Below are 22,208 nucleotides of genomic sequence, written 5' to 3' on the forward strand. Positions count from 1 at the left end.
CCTACTTACTTACTTACTTACCTGCTTACTTAACTACTTACTTCCTTTACTTTCCCCTAAACTTAACTCTTCACAAAAAAAAAACTTTTCCGTTTAAGATTACGACAAAGTTTTTTTTTCCGTGGTTTTTGGGGTAATGTAGCATCTCATACCTGGGTCCTAACTCCCAGTCCTTACTCCCACGGGCTGATGCTCTGGATTCTCCAATCGGCTATAATTCCTTAACGCTTTTGCGTTCTCTTTCTGTCTGATTCTCGTCTTCCAAATTACTCCCTGAAACTTTTGATATAAAATGTTTACTTTCTGGCTACCATTTCTAAATTCTCCCTAAACTTCTTCTACCCTAATACGGCCCTGACCCGTCCGGTTACTTACCTTGTTGTTTTTCTAATCATTTCATGTTTTTATAATAATTTCAAAGCTAATCGACCTAAAATTCACTATAAATTTTCCTTGACATATTTGTTTCTTTGTTTCGACATAATCCGTCAAACTATTAAATTACTCTAAATTCCTTAGCATGAAGTTTAGGTCGTATAGTTTTCAAGTAGTTTGTTCTAAATTTTACCTAAAAATTGTTACTGGTGAACAAATATTTTCAAATATTTTCAAAATTAATAACGAAGTAAAGAAGAATTCTAGAAAATGTTATTGCTAGCTATATAAGCGGCCCAGCGGACATCTGAATTCAGTTTGCTTCTAGTTCCCAATAAAGGAACGTCAGTTGTAAGGGTCCGTGCGGGGCCAAGCCAGGCCCCGCACCATCAAGAAACCCTCGCTCGCGCTCCTTAAAAAGTTACCTGTGTTCCTGGCGAAGTCTGGCGCTCTCTGCACGCGCCCAAGTCCGGTGGTGCTTTGCGGTTGCTCTAGCGGAGCGCCTCGTCTCCTAGGCGCGCGCTATCGGCGCGCCTCGCCTCAACAGGCGCGTGCTGTCACCGCGCCTCGCCCGCTATCGGCGCGACTCGCCTCAACAGGCGCGTGTTGTCACTGCGCCTCGCCTCTTTGAAGAGCGTGCTTATCAGCGCGCCTTACCCAGCGCGCCTTACCGTGCGCGCGCTATCAGCGCGCCTTACCCAGCGAGCCTTACCGTGCGCGTGCTATCTGCGCGCCTTACTGTGCGCGTGCTGCCAGCACGCCTCACCTTTGCGCGTGCTATCTGCGCGCCTTACCTTTGCGCGTGCTATCTGCGTGCCTTACTCTTGCGCGTGCTATCTGCGCGCCTTACTGTGCGCGTGCTACCAGCGCGCCTCACCTTGCGCGTGCTATCTGCGCGCCTTACCTTTGCGCGTGCTATCTGCGCGCCTTACTGTGCGCGTGCTACCAGCGCGCCTCACCTTGCGCGTGCTATCAGCGCGCCTATCCGTGTGCGTGCTCCTGCCTTGCGCGTGCTATTAGCGCGACTATAAACTTTATTTTATTCTTTTTGTAATTTAAACCATCTGTAGCGTGTCATATTTAGACAATTAGCCGATAAATAAAGAACCTACCCCTGTTATATCTATCTTTTCCTTTCTACCTCCTCACTCCCAGCTCCGTTACTCACTCCTCCAATATACGTGGAGGAGGGAGTAACGTGACACCTTTTGAGGATACTAGGGAAGTTATACTTACCATGTTTGATCGTTATAACAGTGCCGGACCAACGCACTGTGATGTGTCATTGTTGTTTTCCATGTTTTATCACTTTTTTTTTCAACACACTTGCTCGTAATGTGGAACTTATTGAACCGCTTTTAGGCTCATAATTCTATATAATTAAACCCTCGTGCTTTATTCATTATAATTATCGAACTTGTGCGGTAATGTTAAAATTATCGAACTATTAGTAGTAATATAAATACAATAAAAAATATATATAAACTGAAATAAATGTCATATACTTAGAAAAAGTGACCAAAACCTCCAGTGCCCCAGGCTGGAATTGAACCAGCGTCCTCCACTATCGCGGCAGGTGCCATTCGGCGACTGGGCCACAGCGGCATAGGTCGAAATTTTCCAAGTATGTATATGAACTTGTTACTGAAGGCTATGGCGCCTTCTGGTCATCTCTAAGGTAGGTAAGGTAGGTTTTCTTACGTATATGTCATTTATTTCAATTTATAATTTATATAGTAGTGTTTCTACTTAAAATAAAAACATGCTGTAAACATTATTTTAAAATGTTGAAAAATCACTTATTTTTATGTGATAGCAAACGAGCAGACGAGCCGCCTGATGGGAAGCGGTCATCGTCGCCCATGGCCATAAGCAACATCACAGGAGCCACTTAAGCGTTGCCGACCCTTGAGAACCCTAAATAATTAAATATCCGCTTCTTGAAAGAATCCCATGTCGTAGCGCAAAGGAAATACCTCAAAGGAATTATCATAGGAACTTAGGGACCATCATTTTTTGACGCGAAAGGTATAACAAAATTATTAAATCAACAAAATCATATCAACCGGCTTTAAATTCAATCATGACATCAGCGTTTGATGCCTAAATCCCATACAACGGTCATCGCTTCACATTCCCTACATGCTACGGCTGTAGCACTAATCCCTTTCCAAATATCTCGGAGTGACTGACTCGCCAAAGCGCTATCTTGTTTCACGGGCTGGCTGTTCTGACGGGCATTAGGGATGTTCTCGTTCGGCACATTAATACAACTGTGCGTATATTCATATGTAGGTACATATGGACATACATAAGTAAGTACGTAATACATGTACTATGTGCGACAGTCGTTTGCGCCGTAGGGAACGAAAGGCCCCTCTCTCTCTCGCACTAATATGGAAGACGAAGAGTGATAGAGAGGCATTAGTTTTTAGTTCGAAAGGACCGTAAAATGTCCCTACTTTTCTCTCCACTGGGTAATACCTAATTGTCCTCCAACAGTTTTTATAAATACATTAAAACCTCAACACGACCTCATTTGGTAGTGGTGGTAGCCTATTTAAATTCGGCATACTATACGTAAATACGTACCACCAAAATAATTATATATTTCGATTTTAGGAGCATTTTTGGGGCAAATAGGCATTACGGTATGTGTTTTGTTTTATGGGTATATAGTAGTAGCCTATTTAAATTCGGCATACTATACGTAAATACGTACCACCAAAATAATTATATATTTCGATTTTAGGAGCATTTTTGGGGCAAATAGGCATTACGGTATGTGTTTTGTTTTATGGGTATATAGTAGTAGCCTATTTAAATTCGGTATACTATACGTAAATACGTACCACCAAAATAATTATATATTTCGATTTTAGGAGCATTTTTTGGGGCAAATAGGCATTACGGTATGTGTTTTGTTTTATGGGTATATAGTATGTATCTATAAAACGAGTACATATGTATGTACTTACAAATTCTACTGTCAAGGCTTTATAACTTTTATAAGCCAATTTGAGTATTAGTTATTCGATATGTTTCCTATATGATACTGTGGGCCTACCGCGAACAACGTTTGACATGTTGCCTCTCTGTCGCACTTGTAAATTTGTACATTAGTGTGACAGGGAGGCAACACGTCGAACGTGGTTCGCGGTAGGCTCTCTGATCTGTCAGTATCGAAACAACACTTCTTATAATATAATGTTTGAACGCGTTTTCCCACGTCTCAGCCCTACAGAATGTGATACAATTTCAGATAAGTAAGCTTCGCCCGCTGAGTTATTATTACTATAGAGACGACATACCAAACAATGAAATTGTCGCAATCACAACCTTTGCCACGCGACCAAAACGTGAAATTCATGGCGCTTACGCGTTTAGGTCGCGACTCGCAAGATGCACACTCCGCTTCTATGGTTTGATGGCAAAACAGTAGCAACTCATGGCGAAAAATACTGGTTCTCTGTGCCGATTCTATTCTATACAATAGCAATAAAAGTTCAATGGCTTCGCCACTAAATTGTTTGTGTTTAGATACGAGCGATACTCGAATCATTTCAACTGTTGTTCAGATCAGTGATACAGAGTTGTAATTGGAGGAAGCGTGGTGTGACTCTCGAGACTGAAATGTGTTGCGCTTGCGAATATGTAAATAAGAATGAAGTTTCATTAGCATTACTGTAGGTTTGCAATACAATATAGTACGGGAAGTAGTGTCACCCAATGTATGGGAGGTGCAAATTTTTGTAGGTATCGGATGAATTCACTTGGCACAGATGTAACATACGTAAAACCAAGCTAGTTTAGCCCGGTAGCCATAAAAAAACATATCAGCTTATATTTACCTAACACCTCGAGTGTAGTGTCGATTTTCTGATAAATCGGGCATGAGGAATTCGTGTTTGAGACATTATTAATGTGTAGTTTAACAGAAAAAACCGCTCAAGTGCGAGTCGGACTCGCGTACCGAGGGTTCCGTACTTTTTAGTATTTGTTGTTATAGCGGCAACAGAAATACATCATCTGTGAAAATTTCAACTGTCTAGCTATTACGGTTCATGAGATACAGCCTGGTGACAGACAGACACACGGATAGACTGACAGCGGAGTCTTAGTAATAGGGTCCCGTTTTTACCCTTTGGTTACGGAACCCTAAAAAAGGAAAATATTGACGAACATATCAAAATCGGTGTGCTATTTTTTTATTCAACTATCAGACTACTTATGTCGCTTATAAAAAAATATATACTTTATTATATATAGTTATCATACATCTATCTAAAAATGGTATCTGACATGGTACGCGGCGGTGCCTCGGAATTTTTCCAATCGTCACATAATTTTGTTGCAAGTATTAAGTAGTAGTAGTAGTAGTAGTAAACTCTTTATTGTACAAATATACATATTAAAAATTACATGGTACAAATAATAAGATGTACAAAGGCGAACTTATCCCTTTGAGGGATCTCTTCCAGTTAACCTTTGAGTAGATGAGAGGAGAAAGTGAAAAGAGGGTGACAAATGTAGCAAAATGTACAACAAGGTACCAGAAAGATAAAGGATATAAATACATACAAAATTAATAGGATAAACATATACACATTACACAAAAAGGAATGGGGAAAATACACTAAAAATTGGAAAGAAGTAGAAAAATATAAAGCAACATACAATACAAATATAAGCACATTAATCAATCAGATAACCATAGCTTCTTTAACCTCTCCTTGAACGACGCAAGCGATTGCGCCTGTCTGAGCGAAACTGGCAGCTCATTCCACAGCTTCACTGAACGCATTGCGAAGGACTTGTTGTATCCACGAGATTTGTGAGAGGGGATGGCAAGTGATAAATTCGCGCTAGAACGGAGACGGTGGCCACTGCCTTCAGCCAGAAATTGAAATTTTTGAGAGAGGTATACAGGAGAAGAAGGTGTAAAAAGAACATTGAAGAGAAGAGAAAGAGTGTGAAGATCTCTACGGCGGCGGATTGGAAGCCAATTGAGTTTTTGACGGTAGTAAGATACATGATCGTACTTTCGTAGGCCGAAAATGAATCTTATACAGACATTCTGTAAGCGCTCTAACTTGTCCAAGAGTTCTTCTGTCATGTCAAGATTCACAGCGTCGCCGTAGTCGAGTAAAGGCAGTAACAGAGAGCGAGCGAGCATGGCTTTGGTGTCAAGTGGAAGAAAGTTCTGCAGGCGCCTTAAAGAATGGAGCGATCCAAACAGCTTTTTGCTCAATTCAGTGACATGAGGCGCCCAGGAAAGTGTCTGATCCATGGTGATCCCTAGATTTCTGACAGTGGGTGAGAAAGGAATTGGTATACCATCAAAGAAAATTCTAGGTGCCACCTGCTCAGACAATTTGGAGATGTAATAAGGACTTCCAAAAACGATCGCTTGCGACTTCATGGCGTTGACTTTCAACCCGAAAGATGAAGCCCACAAACAGACGGATTCTAAGTCGGCGTTAATTTGGCTTACGAGGGAATTGAAATCGTCAAGGTTGGCAGCTAAATAAATTTGCAGATCATCTGCGTAAAGGTGGTAGCAAGATTTTAAAGACTTAGTAATGTTATTTATAAAAATGGAGAAAAGCAATGGAGAGAGAATACCCCCCTGGGGGACGCCAGAAGAAAGTTCACACCAATCAGAAAGATTATCGTCAACTCGAACCCTCTGACGCCTCCCAAAGATATAGCTGCGAAACCAGGACAATGAAGTGGGTGAAAAATTAAAATGATTTAAAAAGGCTAAGAGAATTTCGAAATCAACTGTGTTGAATGCGCTGCTAAAGTCCAAGAGAACCAAAATTGTGATTTTTTTATTTTCTATATTAAGGCGAATGTCGTCGGTGACTTTAACAAGCGCAGTGGTAGTGCTATGCCCGGGGCGGAACCCGGATTGGAAAGGGTTAAAAAGGTTGTGTCTGTTGAGATGCGAAGAGAGACGTCTATTGACAAAACGTTCAATTATCTTGGAAAGGACTGGTAGGATCGAAATAGGACGATATTGGGAAAAAGAGGAAGGATTAGACACTTTAGGAAGTGGAATTATGTGGGCATTTTTCCAACATGAGGGAAAGACACCAGAGGAGATAGAAAAATTTATTATATGCGACAGTACAGGAGCAATTGAGTCCGCCACGAGCATAAGCATATCCAAGCTCAGATTATCATCACCGACGGCTCTAGTTTTATTAGACTTGAGTATTGAAATAACTTCTTGCGTGGTAATAGGGCCAAGATCAAAGAGAGCAATGTCTGAAAGCGGAGAATTGGCTAAAATTGGCTTAAGTTGTCTTTCTATGCAAAATAAAAAGGCGCGGTGCGGTGTTAAATTCTCTTGACACTAGACAGGAGTGATTTTTGTACGTATAGAAAAACAATACATACGTATAAATAAATACATACGTATTTTTATATTTTTGCAGTCGACGTCAAAAATATGTTTAATTACACTTTTACACCTTATTCCTTTGTAATAAGGCGAAAAATGTATCATATCTTTGACGTCGGTGACGGTATTCAGTAAACGTCAAAAATATGTTTACACTTTTACACCTTATTCCTTTGTAATAAGGCGAAAAACGTAAACATAATTATATTTTACGTCGAATGCACACCGAGTACAAACACGCGGGGATGCTACCGGCGTTGTCCATGTCATGGGACGCACGCAGAGGCAACACCGCACCCCCCGTCAGTTCGTAAGAACTTGCGATGGGGTCCCATTGTTTGACATAATTATTAAAAGTCATAATGTAATGATTGTCATATTATCATTAGTCATAATGCTGAAACCGTCAACTTTTCAGGATTGTCCTCGGGTTATCCTATAGATTAGGTTAGGTTAGGTTTGTTTTATGGCAATCCTGAAAAGTTACGCGTTTCTGAGAAAAACCAAATTATCACTAATGATAATATGACAATCATTACATTATGACTTTCAATAATTAGAGACTAGAGACCCGTATTAAATACTGGGCTAATAAAATTTTATTCTCAACAGACGTTGACTCGCCTACTAAAATTTCACCCCACAAAAGCGACATCTAAGATGGCTCAAGGGCAAGATCGAAAAGGGCTATTTATTATTCTCATATAAATGTACAAGTTTGCTAGACTGGAATAAGCAGTCCAATTTAGACAAGCTCTACAAAGTAAATGTAAGCAATCTGTTTAATAAGCGTCCTATCATTTTGATCGTGAAATAACCCGCCAGCATCACCAAAAGCCATTGCCATAATAAACACCAAAATAGGCTGGTTTAATCACTTTGATCTCCGCTATCAAACATCTCCATCTGCGTTATTATTTCCAACCTTCATTTTCATTTAATAACTCAATTTCCCTTTAATGTTTGTTATCAGAGCAGCGGAAATCTAATTCAAAAGTAACGCAATTGCGTGGGCCAAAACAAACTGTAGTTTCTTGACGGTTCAATCAACAATTTGAGAGAAATACGGAGAATGGTAAATTATCAGACAAACCCGAATGTAAATTGAATTTTACAATATAATTAGGGACGGGTTTCAATAAGTCATTTGTGAGGTTTGTGTTCTCTTGATTCGAAGCTAACAGGGCAATTCGAGTTTTAGTTATTTGATCTGTTTCCGATATGATACTGACGTTTTTGGCTGAACAAAAGTCACTTTTGACACTGATAATGATACTGATAGATCTTATATTCATACAAATATTTATAATAAATAATAATAAAATTCTTTATTTCGGACAAATGCATCCATAGAGTGTTAGTACTACAAGCAGAATCCCAATCTAGTGTTAGTATTTAATACAATAGGTACCTACTTATATTATGAATTGAACAAAACTTTTAATTTGCTCGGTCCAGTGCTTGAGGATCGGACAATCAAACCTATCGGCAATTTCTCTTAGAATGCTGTTGGGACTACATCTCACACGACTTAGTAATGAGACTATATTTTTACGTAATATAGTCTCAAAACTATCCGTGCGAGCTGCCACAAACATGCCCGATGCAGAGCACCTGCTGGGCAGTCCCATCAGCATTCTAAAAGAATTGTTGTACTGTACGCGCAAGGCGTTGTATGCTCGTTTCGTGTACCGGACCCACAGGCTGCTCGTGTACAAGGATTGACAGTATGATTTAAACAGTGTGATTTTTACATCATGTGAGCAACGAGCAAACCTGCGGGTAATCATATTACTCCGAACCGCCCACGCCCTGCGCTCCCTTTCTAAGTCTAGATCATCCCTTAGGTCGCTCGTGAGAACGTGTCCCAGGTATTTAACCTTGTCCACAACTTGCAATGGGCTAGAGTTCAACAAAATAGGTGGTACATAGTATGGCTTGATTTTACCCGCCTTAAATATCATCACCTCACTCTTTTTGGTGTTGTACTCTAGTCCATGGGTCAAGGCGTAGGCTTCGCAGTGGGCAAGCAGCTGCTCCAGTGCACTGACAGACGGGCTCAGTAGCACCATGTCATCGGCATAACTTAGGCTGTTGACACAAGTGCCACCAACATAGCACCCAGCATGCATGCCACTCAGCCACTCAGCTATTTATATCCACCAATATTTCGGTACAATCAATTTACAAAACAACGTTAGAAAATTAAGTAATACAAGGTTGACAAATTCAAATCCGCAACGTTGGCTTCGTCAGGTGGGCAAAACCATACATTGTGTACACAATCAACAAAGCTATCAGCAAAAGGCTTCGTCATTTTCTCTAATGTTAATTATCAATATAAAGTCATTGTAGTCATATATAGTGTATATATATATATATATATGTATATATATATAGTCCTCCTCATCGATTCGATCGAGCGACCTCAGCAATTATGGATTACGCCTATTATGGGTTCGAATGTGGCTGGCCAGGACGAACTTGGTCTTAAAGACTCTACTGCAGGTGCTACAATAGAGTTGGCCAGACGCGTTATACGTATACGCGTACGAGGGCTTCGGTCTCTCTTTATTTTTATTTAAGTAGTATAAAAGTCATAAATCATATATAAAGTCAAAAGTTCCCGTTACGCTAGCAGCGTTTCCACGCTGTATAGCCAATGAAATCCCCTGCAACAGATACTAGCCGGAGCGTGGATCGCAGCCCCTATAAGCCGGCGACCAAGATAGATCAATATCTTATCAGAAAAAAATCTAATAACTAAAACTCGAATGGCCTGTAAAGGGCCGACCAGCTTGACGCAGCGTAGCCATAGTATACCTACACACATATTACATGTATATACTTGGTTGCATGAATTGTGTAATTAGCTCCATGCATGAATTTATTTTTATTTTTGGATTCATAATTTATATCGTTGGAACACCGGAAATGATAAAAATACTTTTGTAAACCTTAACATTATTTTATTAAAAAATATTTAAAATGTTGAAAATTTTTGAGCGGTTGAAACGCTCATAATTTTTGGCGCGAATTCGACAGAGCGTGATGACGTCACACGTTGGGCGGCCCAACTGACGTTTGCTACTAATGACACTAATCTGTCGAACGCGTGACGTCACGTGGCGTTTCGAGCGTTTCGCTCACTAGCTTTTCGCGGGCAAATTTTTGTACTTTTTATTTATAATTTTAAGTAATTAAATGGTAATTTAACAACGGAAATGCATTTGTAACATGATATAACGGTAACAAACATCCGAATAAAACATATTTCGTTCAAATATAAACTTCATGCATGAGGCTAATTAAAGAACATACTTGGTTTGTAATACAACATGATATTGCACCGCTTACAAAATGATCTGCTTTTCTCGAAGTTTGACCGGTGGACAATGCCTTATAGCAATAAGTCCTTATATTTTACGTTTTTGCCATGCCCATGGTTCCCATTAAATTTGGTTTTGTCGATTTGTGCCTATATCACAAGCTAAATATTTTGTACTAAAATGATACTGCTATGGAATGCAAAGATCCTAACTATATGATATTTAAAACATAAATGAAAATTAGACACATGTTTTCGTGTTTTTTTTCTATGGAGCAAACTTTAACCTTATAAGGTTTTGGTTAGTCTGTCCTTGCAAATATAGTTTTGTTTCCATGTAAAGATTTTCATGGCATTGCCCATGATTAAAACGTGTTTGCCCATGCCCATGATTCAATATAAAAACATTTTTTTAATGAACCTACTCTTTGGTCGGGCGATTGTCTCAATTTTCTTATAGGTATTCATAAATAAGAATTATAGTCGAATTGGTACATAAATGAAGACGATAATAATGCCAAATTAAGCATCTTACTAGTTTGTATACGAAACTTATTATTTGTAGGTAATTTAATGCCGAAAATTTATGACTATTATTAGACCGACGGTAAAATTGAAGTAACATGTTATATTGAGGGTGAAATGTTTTCGATGAGTAAATAAATACGCTTGGTATCGGTAAATGAATCATCCAGAGTATTAGTTTTAGTATTGCACACATTATTGATTTTGGACAATTTCAGTTTTAAATTAAATTTCTAAACAACTAACGAAACAAGATGAATATTAATAATTTCATGTTTATGTATATTGCTGTATGTAACTACGTGAATTTTTGAGTTTCTTGGTATGGCTTGAAGCTTAAAATTTGAATGTCTTTATGAGAGAGACTATCAATATCAAATTTACGTTTTTATCAATTAAAATTTGTTTTACTTGTTTTCTCTTTCCTGCAACATTTCTTTTATTTTTTTTTTTGAAATGATGAATGAATGAATGAATGAATGAATTTTTTATTTGCTAGAGACGAGATGTTGGTGAAAGTTAAGCAACAACATGTTTATCCACAATATCCACTTACATTAATATAAATAGGTTTAAGTAGGTAAATTATTATGAAGAAGCAAGTAACTTTGGAGCCAAATGCGTACAAACTTTGACAATTATCCAATTAGAGATACGAGTAAACTTACTCGTAAATACCTATAAAAATGACATGAAGTAGCCATGTTAATATCCCTCAAGATTTGATTCGTTCAGTTGGTTTTTATTAAAATGATGATTTTCTTTATAATTATGATTTCTGTGCTACATAATACAATGGTTACATTACTTACTAGACCTTTTTGCTCAGTTTTGGTCATTTAACTTATAATATGGTGTCTGGTACCACAGCTGTGTTTTTTATGCCCACTTCACAACTAACCCGGGGTTAACCGGTTAAACCTAGAGTTACCATGATTACCAGTACAATTTGACACTTGGTTACCGAAAAAAACACGAAAACATGTGTCTACACATGTTTTCGTGTTTTTTTTCTATGGAGCAAACTTTAACCTTATAAGGTTTTGGTTAGTCTGTCCTTGCAAATATAGTTTTGTTTCCATGTAAAGATTTTCATGGCATTGCCCATGATTAAAACGTGTTTGCCCATGCCCATGATTCAATATAAAAACATTTTTTTAATGAACCTACTCTTTGGTCGGGCGATTGTCTCAATTTTCTTATAGGTATTCATAAATAAGAATTATAGTCGAATTGGTACATAAATGAAGACGATAATAATGCGAAATTAAGCATCTTACTAGTTTGTATACGAAACCTATTATTTGTAGGTAATTTAATGCCGAAAATTTATGACTATTATTAGACCGACGGTAAAATTGAAGTAACATGTTATATTGAGGGTGAAATGTTTTCGATGAGTAAATAAATACGCTCGGTATCGGTAAATGAATCATCCAGAGTATTAGTTTTAGTATTGCACACATTATTGATTTTTGACAATTTCAGTTTTAAATTAAATTTCTAAACAACTAACGAAACAAGATGAATATTAATAATTTCATGTTTATGTATATTGCTGTATGTAACTACGTGAATTTTTGAGTTTCTTGGTATGGCTTGAAGCTTAAAATTTGAATGTCTTTATGAGAGAGACTATCAATATCAAATTTACGTTTTTATCAATTAAAATTTGTTTTACTTGTTTTCTCTTTCCTGCAACATTTCTTTTATTTATTTTTTTGAAATGATGAATGAATGAATGAATGAATGAATTTTTTATTTGCTAGAGATGAGATGTTGGTGAAAGTTAAGCAACAACATGTTTATCCACAATATCCACTTACATTAATATAAATAGGTTTAAGTAGGTAAATTATTATGAAGAAGCAAGTAACTTTGGAGCCAAATGCGTACATACTTTGACAATTATCCAATTAGAGATACGAGTAAACTTACTCGTAAATACCTATAAAAATGACATGAAGTAGCCATGTTAATATCCCTCAAGATTTGATTCGTTCAGTTGGTTTTTATTAAAATGATGATTTTCTTTATAATTATGATTTCTGTGCTACATAATACAATGGTTACATTACTTACTAGACCTTTTTGCTCAGTTTTGGTCATTTAACTTATAATATGGTGTCTGGTACCACAGCTGTGTTTTTTATGCCCACTTCACAACTAACCCGGGGTTAACCGGTTAAACCTAGAGTTACCATGATTACCAGTACAATTTGACACTTGGTTAACGGTTTAATTTAACCGCTTAACCCCGGGTTACTGGGCTGGTATGTGGGCCTTAGTGATCAGTAAATGCAAATTTGCCGGCCTCACGGTAACCTACGGTGCCTTCCTAGCTTGTGAATGCAAATTCCCATGTCCTTGTAAACATCAGGTGCGGCTCAACTCACTGGTCCCTTGAGTGATTCGTCCCCCCGAAATATAAACATTTGCTCAACATCTAGCAAAACCTACCGTAACAGGTACGTAATTTGTTAAAATTCTAATTTCACATGGAATTTGTTGACGTTGCAAACAATGCGATTGTGGGACATGGGACATACATGTAATTAGGTACTGGTCACATTAAATCTTTACCTTTAAACGAGCAATTGTTTATATCCCCTCGATCGGCAAATAAATATTTGAAATTTTCGCGCCGTGCGCCAGGGGGCCTGTTTTCCATATACTCTAACGATTTCGATGAAATTTGCTCTATGGGTGTTTTCGGGCGCGATAAATCGATCTAGCTAGGTCTTATCTCTGGGAAAACGCGTATTTTTGAGTTTTTATATGTTTTCCGAGCAAAGCTCGGTCTCCCAGATATTTATTACAATCCAACAATGATTTTAGTAGGTATAACTCAGAATGACTGATAATTATATATTGGTATGGTAGTCCAGTCGGTTTTACTAGGTTTTGCATATACTCGTAAGGTTAGGTGGGGTAAGCGAAACTAGGGAGCGAAATAAACTTTTCTAGGGCAAATAAACAGAGATCAGATACCTAAAGAAATTAAAAACTAAATTAAACGATAACACTGTAGTAGTGACGCTGCCTTAACAAAATGTGGTATTTTCTATAAAAAGGGACCTTATTGTCGATGACGCTTACGCCATTATTAACGATGCTCCGATATAAATACAATGCCGCGCGACGCTGTGCGGCGTAAGCGCCATTGACAATAAGGTCCCTTTTCATAGATAATGCCCCAAATAGTCTCTGACAGCTATGACATCTAGCCCCGCCCCACTTTTGCTAATGACAGCTACACGCACTGCATCCTCGCTCCCTTAATACTAGAATATGTAACCATTTTTAGGGTTCCGTACCCAAAGGGTACAAACGTGACCCTATTACTAATAAAACTCCACTGTCCCTCTGTCCGTCTGTCTGTCACCAGGCTGTATCTCATGAACCGTGATAGCTAGACAGATGAAATTTTCACAGATTATGTATTTTTGTTGCCGCCACAACAACAAATACTAAAAACAGAATAAAATGATTATTTAAGTGGGGCTCCCGTACAACTAACGTGATTTTTTTACCGTTTTTTGCGTAATGGTACGAAACCCTTCGTGCGCGATTCCGACTCGCACTTGGCCGGTTTTTTTTAGTACCTTGTTATGTTTTCATATAGAGGGTAGATGTAACCTAAGTCAGTCTGTGTTCGAACATTAAATGTAGCACATCAGTGTCCTAGAATTTGGAGTTTTCTTTGGAAACCTATGTCAAGACACAACAATTGGCGACGATATCGATATCTACGTGTGCAGAGAACGTTTTTTCAATAAATTAGTTGAAAAAAAAATGGCTTCAACAAGTGCAAACGTAATGTTCGGCAGCAGTCTCAATTTTGACCATCGGATTCACGAATGGAGCATTTTCAAGAGCAAATTGTTTCAATTCTGTACTGTTAATGACATTAATGAAACATCGGACAAGTCACAAGTGAAACGGAGGGCCGTGTTATTGTCGGCTTTATCCGAAGATACCTACCGCATTCTTCGGGATTTAGTGGCACCAAAGGAGGTTGACGTCGCGGAATACAAGGTCTTGTTAGAACATCTTGACGCTCATTTCACGCCCAAGAAGAGTACTTTTGCGGAACGTTACACTTTCTACAAGGCTGAACAGCGTCCAAGTGAAGAATTGCCAGATTGGGCCGCGCGAGTGCGTAGCCTGGCCCAATACTGTGGTTTTAAATCGGAGCTAGACAATGTGTTACGTGACAGGTTCGTCTTAGGGTTGGAGAACGTGAAAGAAAAAGAGAAATTATTTGCCGAAAGCGTTGACACTTTGACGTTTAGCAAGGCTATAGAATTAGCGCAAAGTGTACGTTGTGCGAGATTAGCGTTGAAAAAAACGCAACAGTCGGTGCCCGAAACTCCAGTGTTTACCGTAAATACGTCGCGCACGCAACGTAACCCTCGTGCTAGTTTGGAAAGTTGTGAAGTTTGCGGCTACAAAAATCATGCTAAAGAACAGTGTCGTTTTATTAATTATACGTGTCAAAAGTGTAAACAGAAGGGACATTTAAAGAAAATGTGCAAGTCCAAAGTGCGAAGGAATTATTTTATAGCAGAGGAGGATAACGATATTATTCAAGGTGAGAGTGTTTACAATATTATAACAGTTAATGGTGAACCGATGATACAGATCGTCACGATAGCGGGCGAGCCTATTAGTTGCGAGATTGACAGTGGGAGCGCGGTATCATTATTGCCCCATAACATCTTCGATAGGTATTTCTCCAAGTACGAGTTAAAATCGCCAAAGGTCGTATTGAAGTGTTATAATAGAAGCAAATTGGCACTTAAAGGCACCGTTACCTTACCCGTCACTTATGATGGGGAAACTAACCAGGTTATGTTTTTTGTTAGTGCGGAGAGCGATAATCGACCTACTTTACTAGGGCGCGATTTTTTTAAGGCATTTAGTTTGCAAATTTGTAAACAAAGCGTTAACAATATAGTAGAAGATGACTTAGGTTCTAAAATTATGACTAAGTATTCTAAGTTATTCGCAGACGAACTCGGTTGTTTTAACAAATATAAAGTTACTCTCAAGGTTAAGCCGAATATGCCTCTAAAGTTTTTTAAGCCTCGCCCAGTGCCGTTGCCGTTGAAAGGTAAAGTAGAAGCGGAAATTCAGCGTTTAGTGGATTTAGGGATACTCGAGAAAGTAGATCACGCCGATGTCGCGACGCCGATAGTACCTGTATTGCGCGCCGACGGAAATATTAGGATTTGTGGGGACTATTCGGTTACGTTAAATAAGGCGTTATATGTTGACAACTACCCGGTTCCGCGTATTGAAGATTTGTTTGCTAGGCTATATGGAGGGGAAGAGTTCTCGAAACTCGACCTCTCTAGAGCGTATAATCAGCTGGAATTGGACGAGTCCCGAGACTTAACTTGTATAAACACCCATAAGGGCTTATTTCGTTATAACCGTTTAGTTTTTGGGCTCACAAATGCGCCGTATATATTTCAACAGACACTCGAAAGCGTACTCGGCGACATAGACGGAGTTTGTATATTTATTGACGACATACTGGTGACTGGTGAAAACCGTGAAATTCATATAAAAAGGCTCGAACAGGTTTTGAGTAGGTTAGAGGACGCCGGTCTACGACTAAAACGAGATAAGTGCGATCTATTTCAAAAATCTGTCGAGTATCTCGGTTTTATTATTGATAAACACGGGTTGCATAAGTCACCCAAGAAAGTGGAAGCTATTTTAAAGTGTGTACCTCCTAAGAATACTACCGAACTCAAGTCTTTCCTGGGCTTAGTTAATTATTACAGATGCTTTGTGCCCAACACGTCCAGCGTTTTAAAGCCTTTGTATTCGCTTCTAAGGAATGATGCAAAATGGGAGTGGACCAAACAGCAAGAAAAAGCGTTTAAAAGTATTAAGGAGGAGATGGGTTCCGAGAGGGTCCTCGCGCACTACAACCCCGAATTAGTGACGGTTGTGACAGCTGATGCTGGCCCCGCTGGCCTTGGGGCCATTTTATCGCAGACGCAGCCCTCTGGCGAAGAACGCGTGGTCGCTTACGCTTCTCGTTCCCTTTCAAAAGCAGAGTGTAACTACGCTCAAATACAAAAAGAGGCTGCGAGTTTGGTATTTGCGGTGAAAAAATTTCACCACTACTTGTATGGCCGCGACGTGCCATTTGTCCTACGCACGGACCACAAACCTCTTATTACTATTTTTGGCGATAAAAAGGGCATACCGGAAATGGCTGCAAATCGCTTACAGAGATACGCGTTGTTTTTGTCGAGTTACAACTTTAATATTGAGTACATAAAAAGCGAAGAAAATGTCGCGGATTTTCTTTCGCGTTCGATAGCCAGTTATTCTTCGACGGTTGAACAGAGTGATAGTCAACTCGTAGATATGTGTTTATACATAAATTATTTCACAGATAGCATGCTTAAACCGGTTACTTTGTCAGATGTGAGAGAGGCAACCACGTCTGATAGTATTCTTAATGAGGTCAGGCAGTACATCATAAAAGGGTGGCCGCGTGTAACAAATGAAACGTTAAAACCATATTTTAATTGTAGACTTGAGCTTCACGTTGAAAATGGGTGTATTCTTAGGGGACACAAATTGATAATTCCACAGGAATTCCGGGAGCAAATTTTAGAGGAATTACATAGTTCTCATTTTGGTGTCGTCAAAACAAAGACTGAAGCGCGGTCACGAATGTGGTGGCCGGATATTGACAAACATATAGAACAAAAGATAGGCTCATGTAGTATCTGTAATGCGATGCGGAAGACCCCGCCCCGTTCCTCGCTCGCGGTGTGGCCATACCCTAAGCGTCCTTGGAGTCGTGTGCATATGGATATGTTTTCAATTGACGGGAAACAATATTTAGCTATAATCGATGCGCACTCAAAGTGGGTCGAATGTTTCCATATGCAATCAACGGACACAAAAGCGATCATTGATAGGCTAGTGGAGGTAAATAGTCGATTTGGGACAATGCATGTTTTAGTAACTGATAACGCGGCAAATTTTTGTTCCAAGGAATTGGATACCTATTGCTTAGCTAATGGCATAAAACATTTAACAAGTCCTCCTTACCATCCCCAATCGAACGGCCAATCAGAGAATAGTGTCGGTTTCCTAAAAAGGGGCATAAAAATAATAATGGCAAGTAGCAACAACACGGAGCCTATAACCAGGCGAATAGGTAAGCTATTATTTAATATAAGGAATTCCGTTCATTGCACAACCGGTTTTTCGCCTGCACAGCTGATGTTTGGCCGCCCGCTCCGTTGTCGTCTCGATCTGTTGCAGTCGGTGAGTTCAAACTCGACTGATAACGATTTGCTTAGTAACAAGTATGACTCACACTCATTTCCGATGATGTCGTTGTCCGCCGAAGCTAACCAAAATGTTTCTTTTAAACAGATCTCACAAATTAAGAACTATGGAGGGCGGCGGAAGGTGTGTTTTAAGGAAGGAGATCAGGTGTTAGTTAAACATATATTTAGTAACGGTAATAAGCACGTATGGAAGAAAGGTTGTATACAAAAAACAATAGGTAATATGTTATATTTAGTCCATATAATAGATTTAGATATCATTGTTAAGAAACATGTAGATCAATTACTGTTGTACAAGGGAAGTCAAACTGTGTGTACTACTAGTGATAACCAAAACATTTCAGAGCTGGAAATAACAATTAATGAGTCTTTATCTCCAGATCATGAACCAGTGGCACAACCAGCGATCGAAGGCCAGAGCCCTGAGTCAAGTTTACTCGAAATTGGGAATGAGTCGGATGAGCCTTGTCAATCGCTGGTACCGAGGGAAAGTGCACCCCCCGCCTCCGTAGTCTCGCCTGTTGCCAGGCCAGTGTCTGATGATGATGTTTTTATGGACTGTGGGACGGAGGGTACCGAGACCATCTTGGATCCTACGACGGATGCCGATCGTAATATCCGAGCCACTCGGAATCCTAACCCAGTTTATAAATGAGTACCGATGCCCATTTTAGTACATAAGTTTTCTAATGTATTTATTAGATTATTTTAATTTTAAGAAGCTTTCTTTGCTATTGGTGGAGGAATTGTTATGTTTTCATATAGAGGGTAGATGTAACCTAAGTCAGTCTGTGTTCGAACATTAAATGTAGCACATCAGTGTCCTAGAATTTGGAGTTTTCTTTGGAAACCTATGTCAAGACACAACATTGCTATTGCTAGGTATGCATATAGTGGCAGAATGATTGATTATGGTTCTTATGGTAATTCTAGGTCTTATTATTCTAGGCCTTAAACGTTGATAAAATAACGTTTCAAATATTCATCATCTTTTCAATAACAAACAATGCTTAAAGTAAGTTTTATGAGCATTGTGTTGACGAGAAATCGAATTGTAAACGAAAGTAATAAGTAAATAAGTAATAAGTAACGAAATTAACTACCTACAACCCCACATAGAACTCCGGTTCACCAGTCTATAAAGTCTATTCCAACTGGTCGTGAATTAAAAGTTTCTCGTTTTTGAAATAGTCGGAAAATTTATTTGTAGCTGATCCAAAGTTGGTACTATTGTGTTGAAAGGTTTGCCTCATCAAATTGCATTTAAATTGGACGAAAGTAATATACATTTTATTGGTATTCAAATATTAATATCTTTGAAACTTAATTTAAGTTCAACAATATTAGTTTCCAAACAATGGAATTGATAAATTCAATCAAATCAGGACCCGTATTGAAATTGTACTAACAGGATATATAGGATTTTGATCTGGATTTGTTTTTGATATAATCTGTCAGCTGTCAATTTGACAGCTAAATGACACTGTTGACAGCGGAAAGGTCATCTCCATATAACAGTTTCATAATAAGATTGTAAAGTCCGATCTGCCCTCCACATCTATAAGTTTCTTTTAATTATTGAACAAGACATTTTGGAAAGTAAAAATGTTGCTATTTTTTTTTTCTAGGATTTAATTTTAAGATTGACATATAAACAACGACTAAGAGCAAGTCAGATTTGTGATCAACATTATAATAATAATAATAAATAAGGGCAGGTGCAATAGCCTTTTCCATAGCTCCGGTTACTAGTCCACTAACGTCTTAACCCAATAGCCCAGTTCATTTTGTTCTCTTTTTTCTTGCAATAGTTAGGACTAACCGGGGCTTGTCCTTGGGTGCACATACTATAGTGCATACAGGGATAATCGTCGGTTGGTGTCACATCACTTTAAAGTAAATTGTCTACTTACAACGCCTCTACGTGTTGACTTCGGTCCCACGCATGCCTTCCAAATGTCCGGGACCCTATGGTCCCGAGATTTTGTAAAGGACATACAAATAAGAAGAATATAATAGTATTTATTTGGCTATTATGTAAAGTGGCCTCATTACCAACTGTATAATGCAAATAATAAATGGGTCAACAAAGCATTACCTTCCTACTAAACTATTTATTTTAATAATAAAACATGTTGTGTGCAACTATTTCTCGCATTTTCATTCACAAACATGATTGCAATTTAAATAAACTTAAACGTGCCGCTACTGAATGAATAAAATTAACATCCACTTCTTTCGCTGTTTTCGGTTTAAAATTGTGCAAAAATACTAAGCTATTTCATAAACATTTTAATCGAGTATCACCATTTAAGCCAGTGGGTTTAGCCAGCTGACTTTTTGAAAAATCTTAGTGCTTGAGCCCTTTCTCTAGTAATTTAATTGATTCCAAACCTGATTAAACCCCTTTCGCTAAAAAAAAACACGAATATAGGCACAGGGCGGACACCCTATACATCAAAAATCACTTGCGTTTCTATGTGTGAACGGTACGTCTGTACACGCGTCATGCGTCATAGTGTAAGTTGCTTAAAAATAGTACTGAGCGGCCGGCAAACGGCCGTCAATCTGGTGTCGCGGGGCGAGGTAATTCGAATCGGGGCGGGGCGGTGAGTGGCCATTCTGTATGATTATACTATTATTCTGTGCCTATAGTTACCTACAAATGTCAAGCAATACGCAGTTTAAAACCCACCATTACTTATCGAACTATTAACTAAATTATTTAACAATGTTAAATGATAGTAAAGGAAAACAATTTCGATATGGCTACATCTATTATCGTCAAATTAAATAACAGGTCACTATAAAAATGGAATAAAGTCATATATCATTACATGTAATTTCCATAGATAAGCATTTATTTTCAGATTATAATGGATTATCCATTAAAAAGAATCTCAATTGGTAATTAACACATTCAGTGCCAGCGCGAGCACACACTATGACCGTAGCCGATAACATGTGAAAACCTGTATGTAGTAAAAAGCGCCTACAAACAGAGGACCCGACTAGCGGGTGACTAGACATGTGTTAAATGTTTCGTTGGATGGTTTGGTTTGCAATAAAAAAAAATAAGAGGGGTTTAAAACCAATCTCGATATCATGAATATTCTATTTCCCATTCGTTATGGCCGGCTACTAACAAAGAGTTTTATTGAATAAATTACCCTTTATTAAAATATTATTATGGTTTATCTCACTTGCACCAATGTCAGTATGAGGGAGATGCATTGTGAGTTCGTTTACGCAGGCGCTAGCAAATATGTCAGTATCAAACTCATGGTAAGGGTCAAAAAGGTAAATACTGTACCGTCAACTGGTGTAAGTATAGACGATTTTGAACTTTTAAGTAATCTAAACTTTTAAAACTGTAGTCTTATGTTGTAGAATTTATTTGAGACAGGTTTTTTTTACCAATTGAATTAAAATCCCATGCCAATTTGGTGTCAATTTTTATGAAATTATCATTCCTGGTTTTGTCCCTAATTTGCTTCGCCATTCATTCATAGGTATTTGTTATGCAATTCAGCTGCTGCTTAAAAAAATATCCATTTTTAAATCCCATTTCACACACATAATAATAATGCATAATGCGCGTGCAAATAGACATTCGAAAACGCTTAAATATTTAATACTTTCAGGAATGTAAATTGTATTTTTAATATTTTTAATTCAATTTCAATTATTTAATTCAGACTAGCGTTGAAAAAACCGGGAAAATTGCGGGAAAATTTCAAAACGGCTCGTTTTTTCAAGCTTCTTTCGAAAAAAACAATGTATTTTTCAATATACTTAATTTTTTTTTTTTCATATTTTCATATTTATTTATTGCAACCATATTTTTATACGTCTACAAATTCTTGGTAGTTCCACATGGACCCCGTGGGGGCATAGCAATATTACATGCATACTTAGGATCTTATCTTAAATCTATGTGTATAATATAAAAGTAGGTCAATTTAGTAGTTTTTATACATATAAGCCGAATTGAATCAGATAATTGTCAGATAATTGTCAGTGTATTAAATACAAAAATAAACGGGCAACTAGTTATTATTAGGTGGATGTCAAATTATATAAGTATTAAAATAATGAGAATATAAATGAAATAAAACTATGAAAACGGATTATATCGCGTATATTGCGTTGTAATTTTTCCTCAGTCACCCGTTCACCACGAACGCTGTAAAGGGTTCGAAACGTCGGGATGTATTATAAATTCAATATACGCGATATA

The 22,208-nt window shown here is 38.1% G+C and overlaps 1 protein-coding gene and 1 long non-coding RNA gene across 2 annotated transcripts in view; one reads left to right on the plus strand and one right to left on the minus strand.

Annotated features, from left to right (window-relative positions):
• LOC134742924 (uncharacterized) overlaps nucleotides 1-22,208 on the minus strand; it is a 204,070-nt gene that overhangs the window by 14,003 nt on the left and 167,859 nt on the right. The gene's annotated exons all lie outside the window — the stretch shown is intronic.
• On the plus strand, nucleotides 14,250-18,798 carry LOC134742894 (uncharacterized). Its single transcript, XM_063676083.1, has 2 exons — nucleotides 14,250-15,231; nucleotides 18,054-18,798. The coding sequence occupies exons 1-2, from the start codon at nucleotides 14,433-14,435 to the stop codon at nucleotides 18,065-18,067; spliced, it is 813 nt and encodes a 270-aa protein (XP_063532153.1). The 5' UTR covers nucleotides 14,250-14,432; the 3' UTR covers nucleotides 18,068-18,798.

The sequence above is a fragment of the Cydia strobilella genome, chromosome 7 (assembly GCF_947568885.1).
Source record: "Cydia strobilella chromosome 7, ilCydStro3.1, whole genome shotgun sequence".
Lineage (NCBI taxonomy): Eukaryota > Metazoa > Arthropoda > Insecta > Lepidoptera > Tortricidae > Cydia > Cydia strobilella.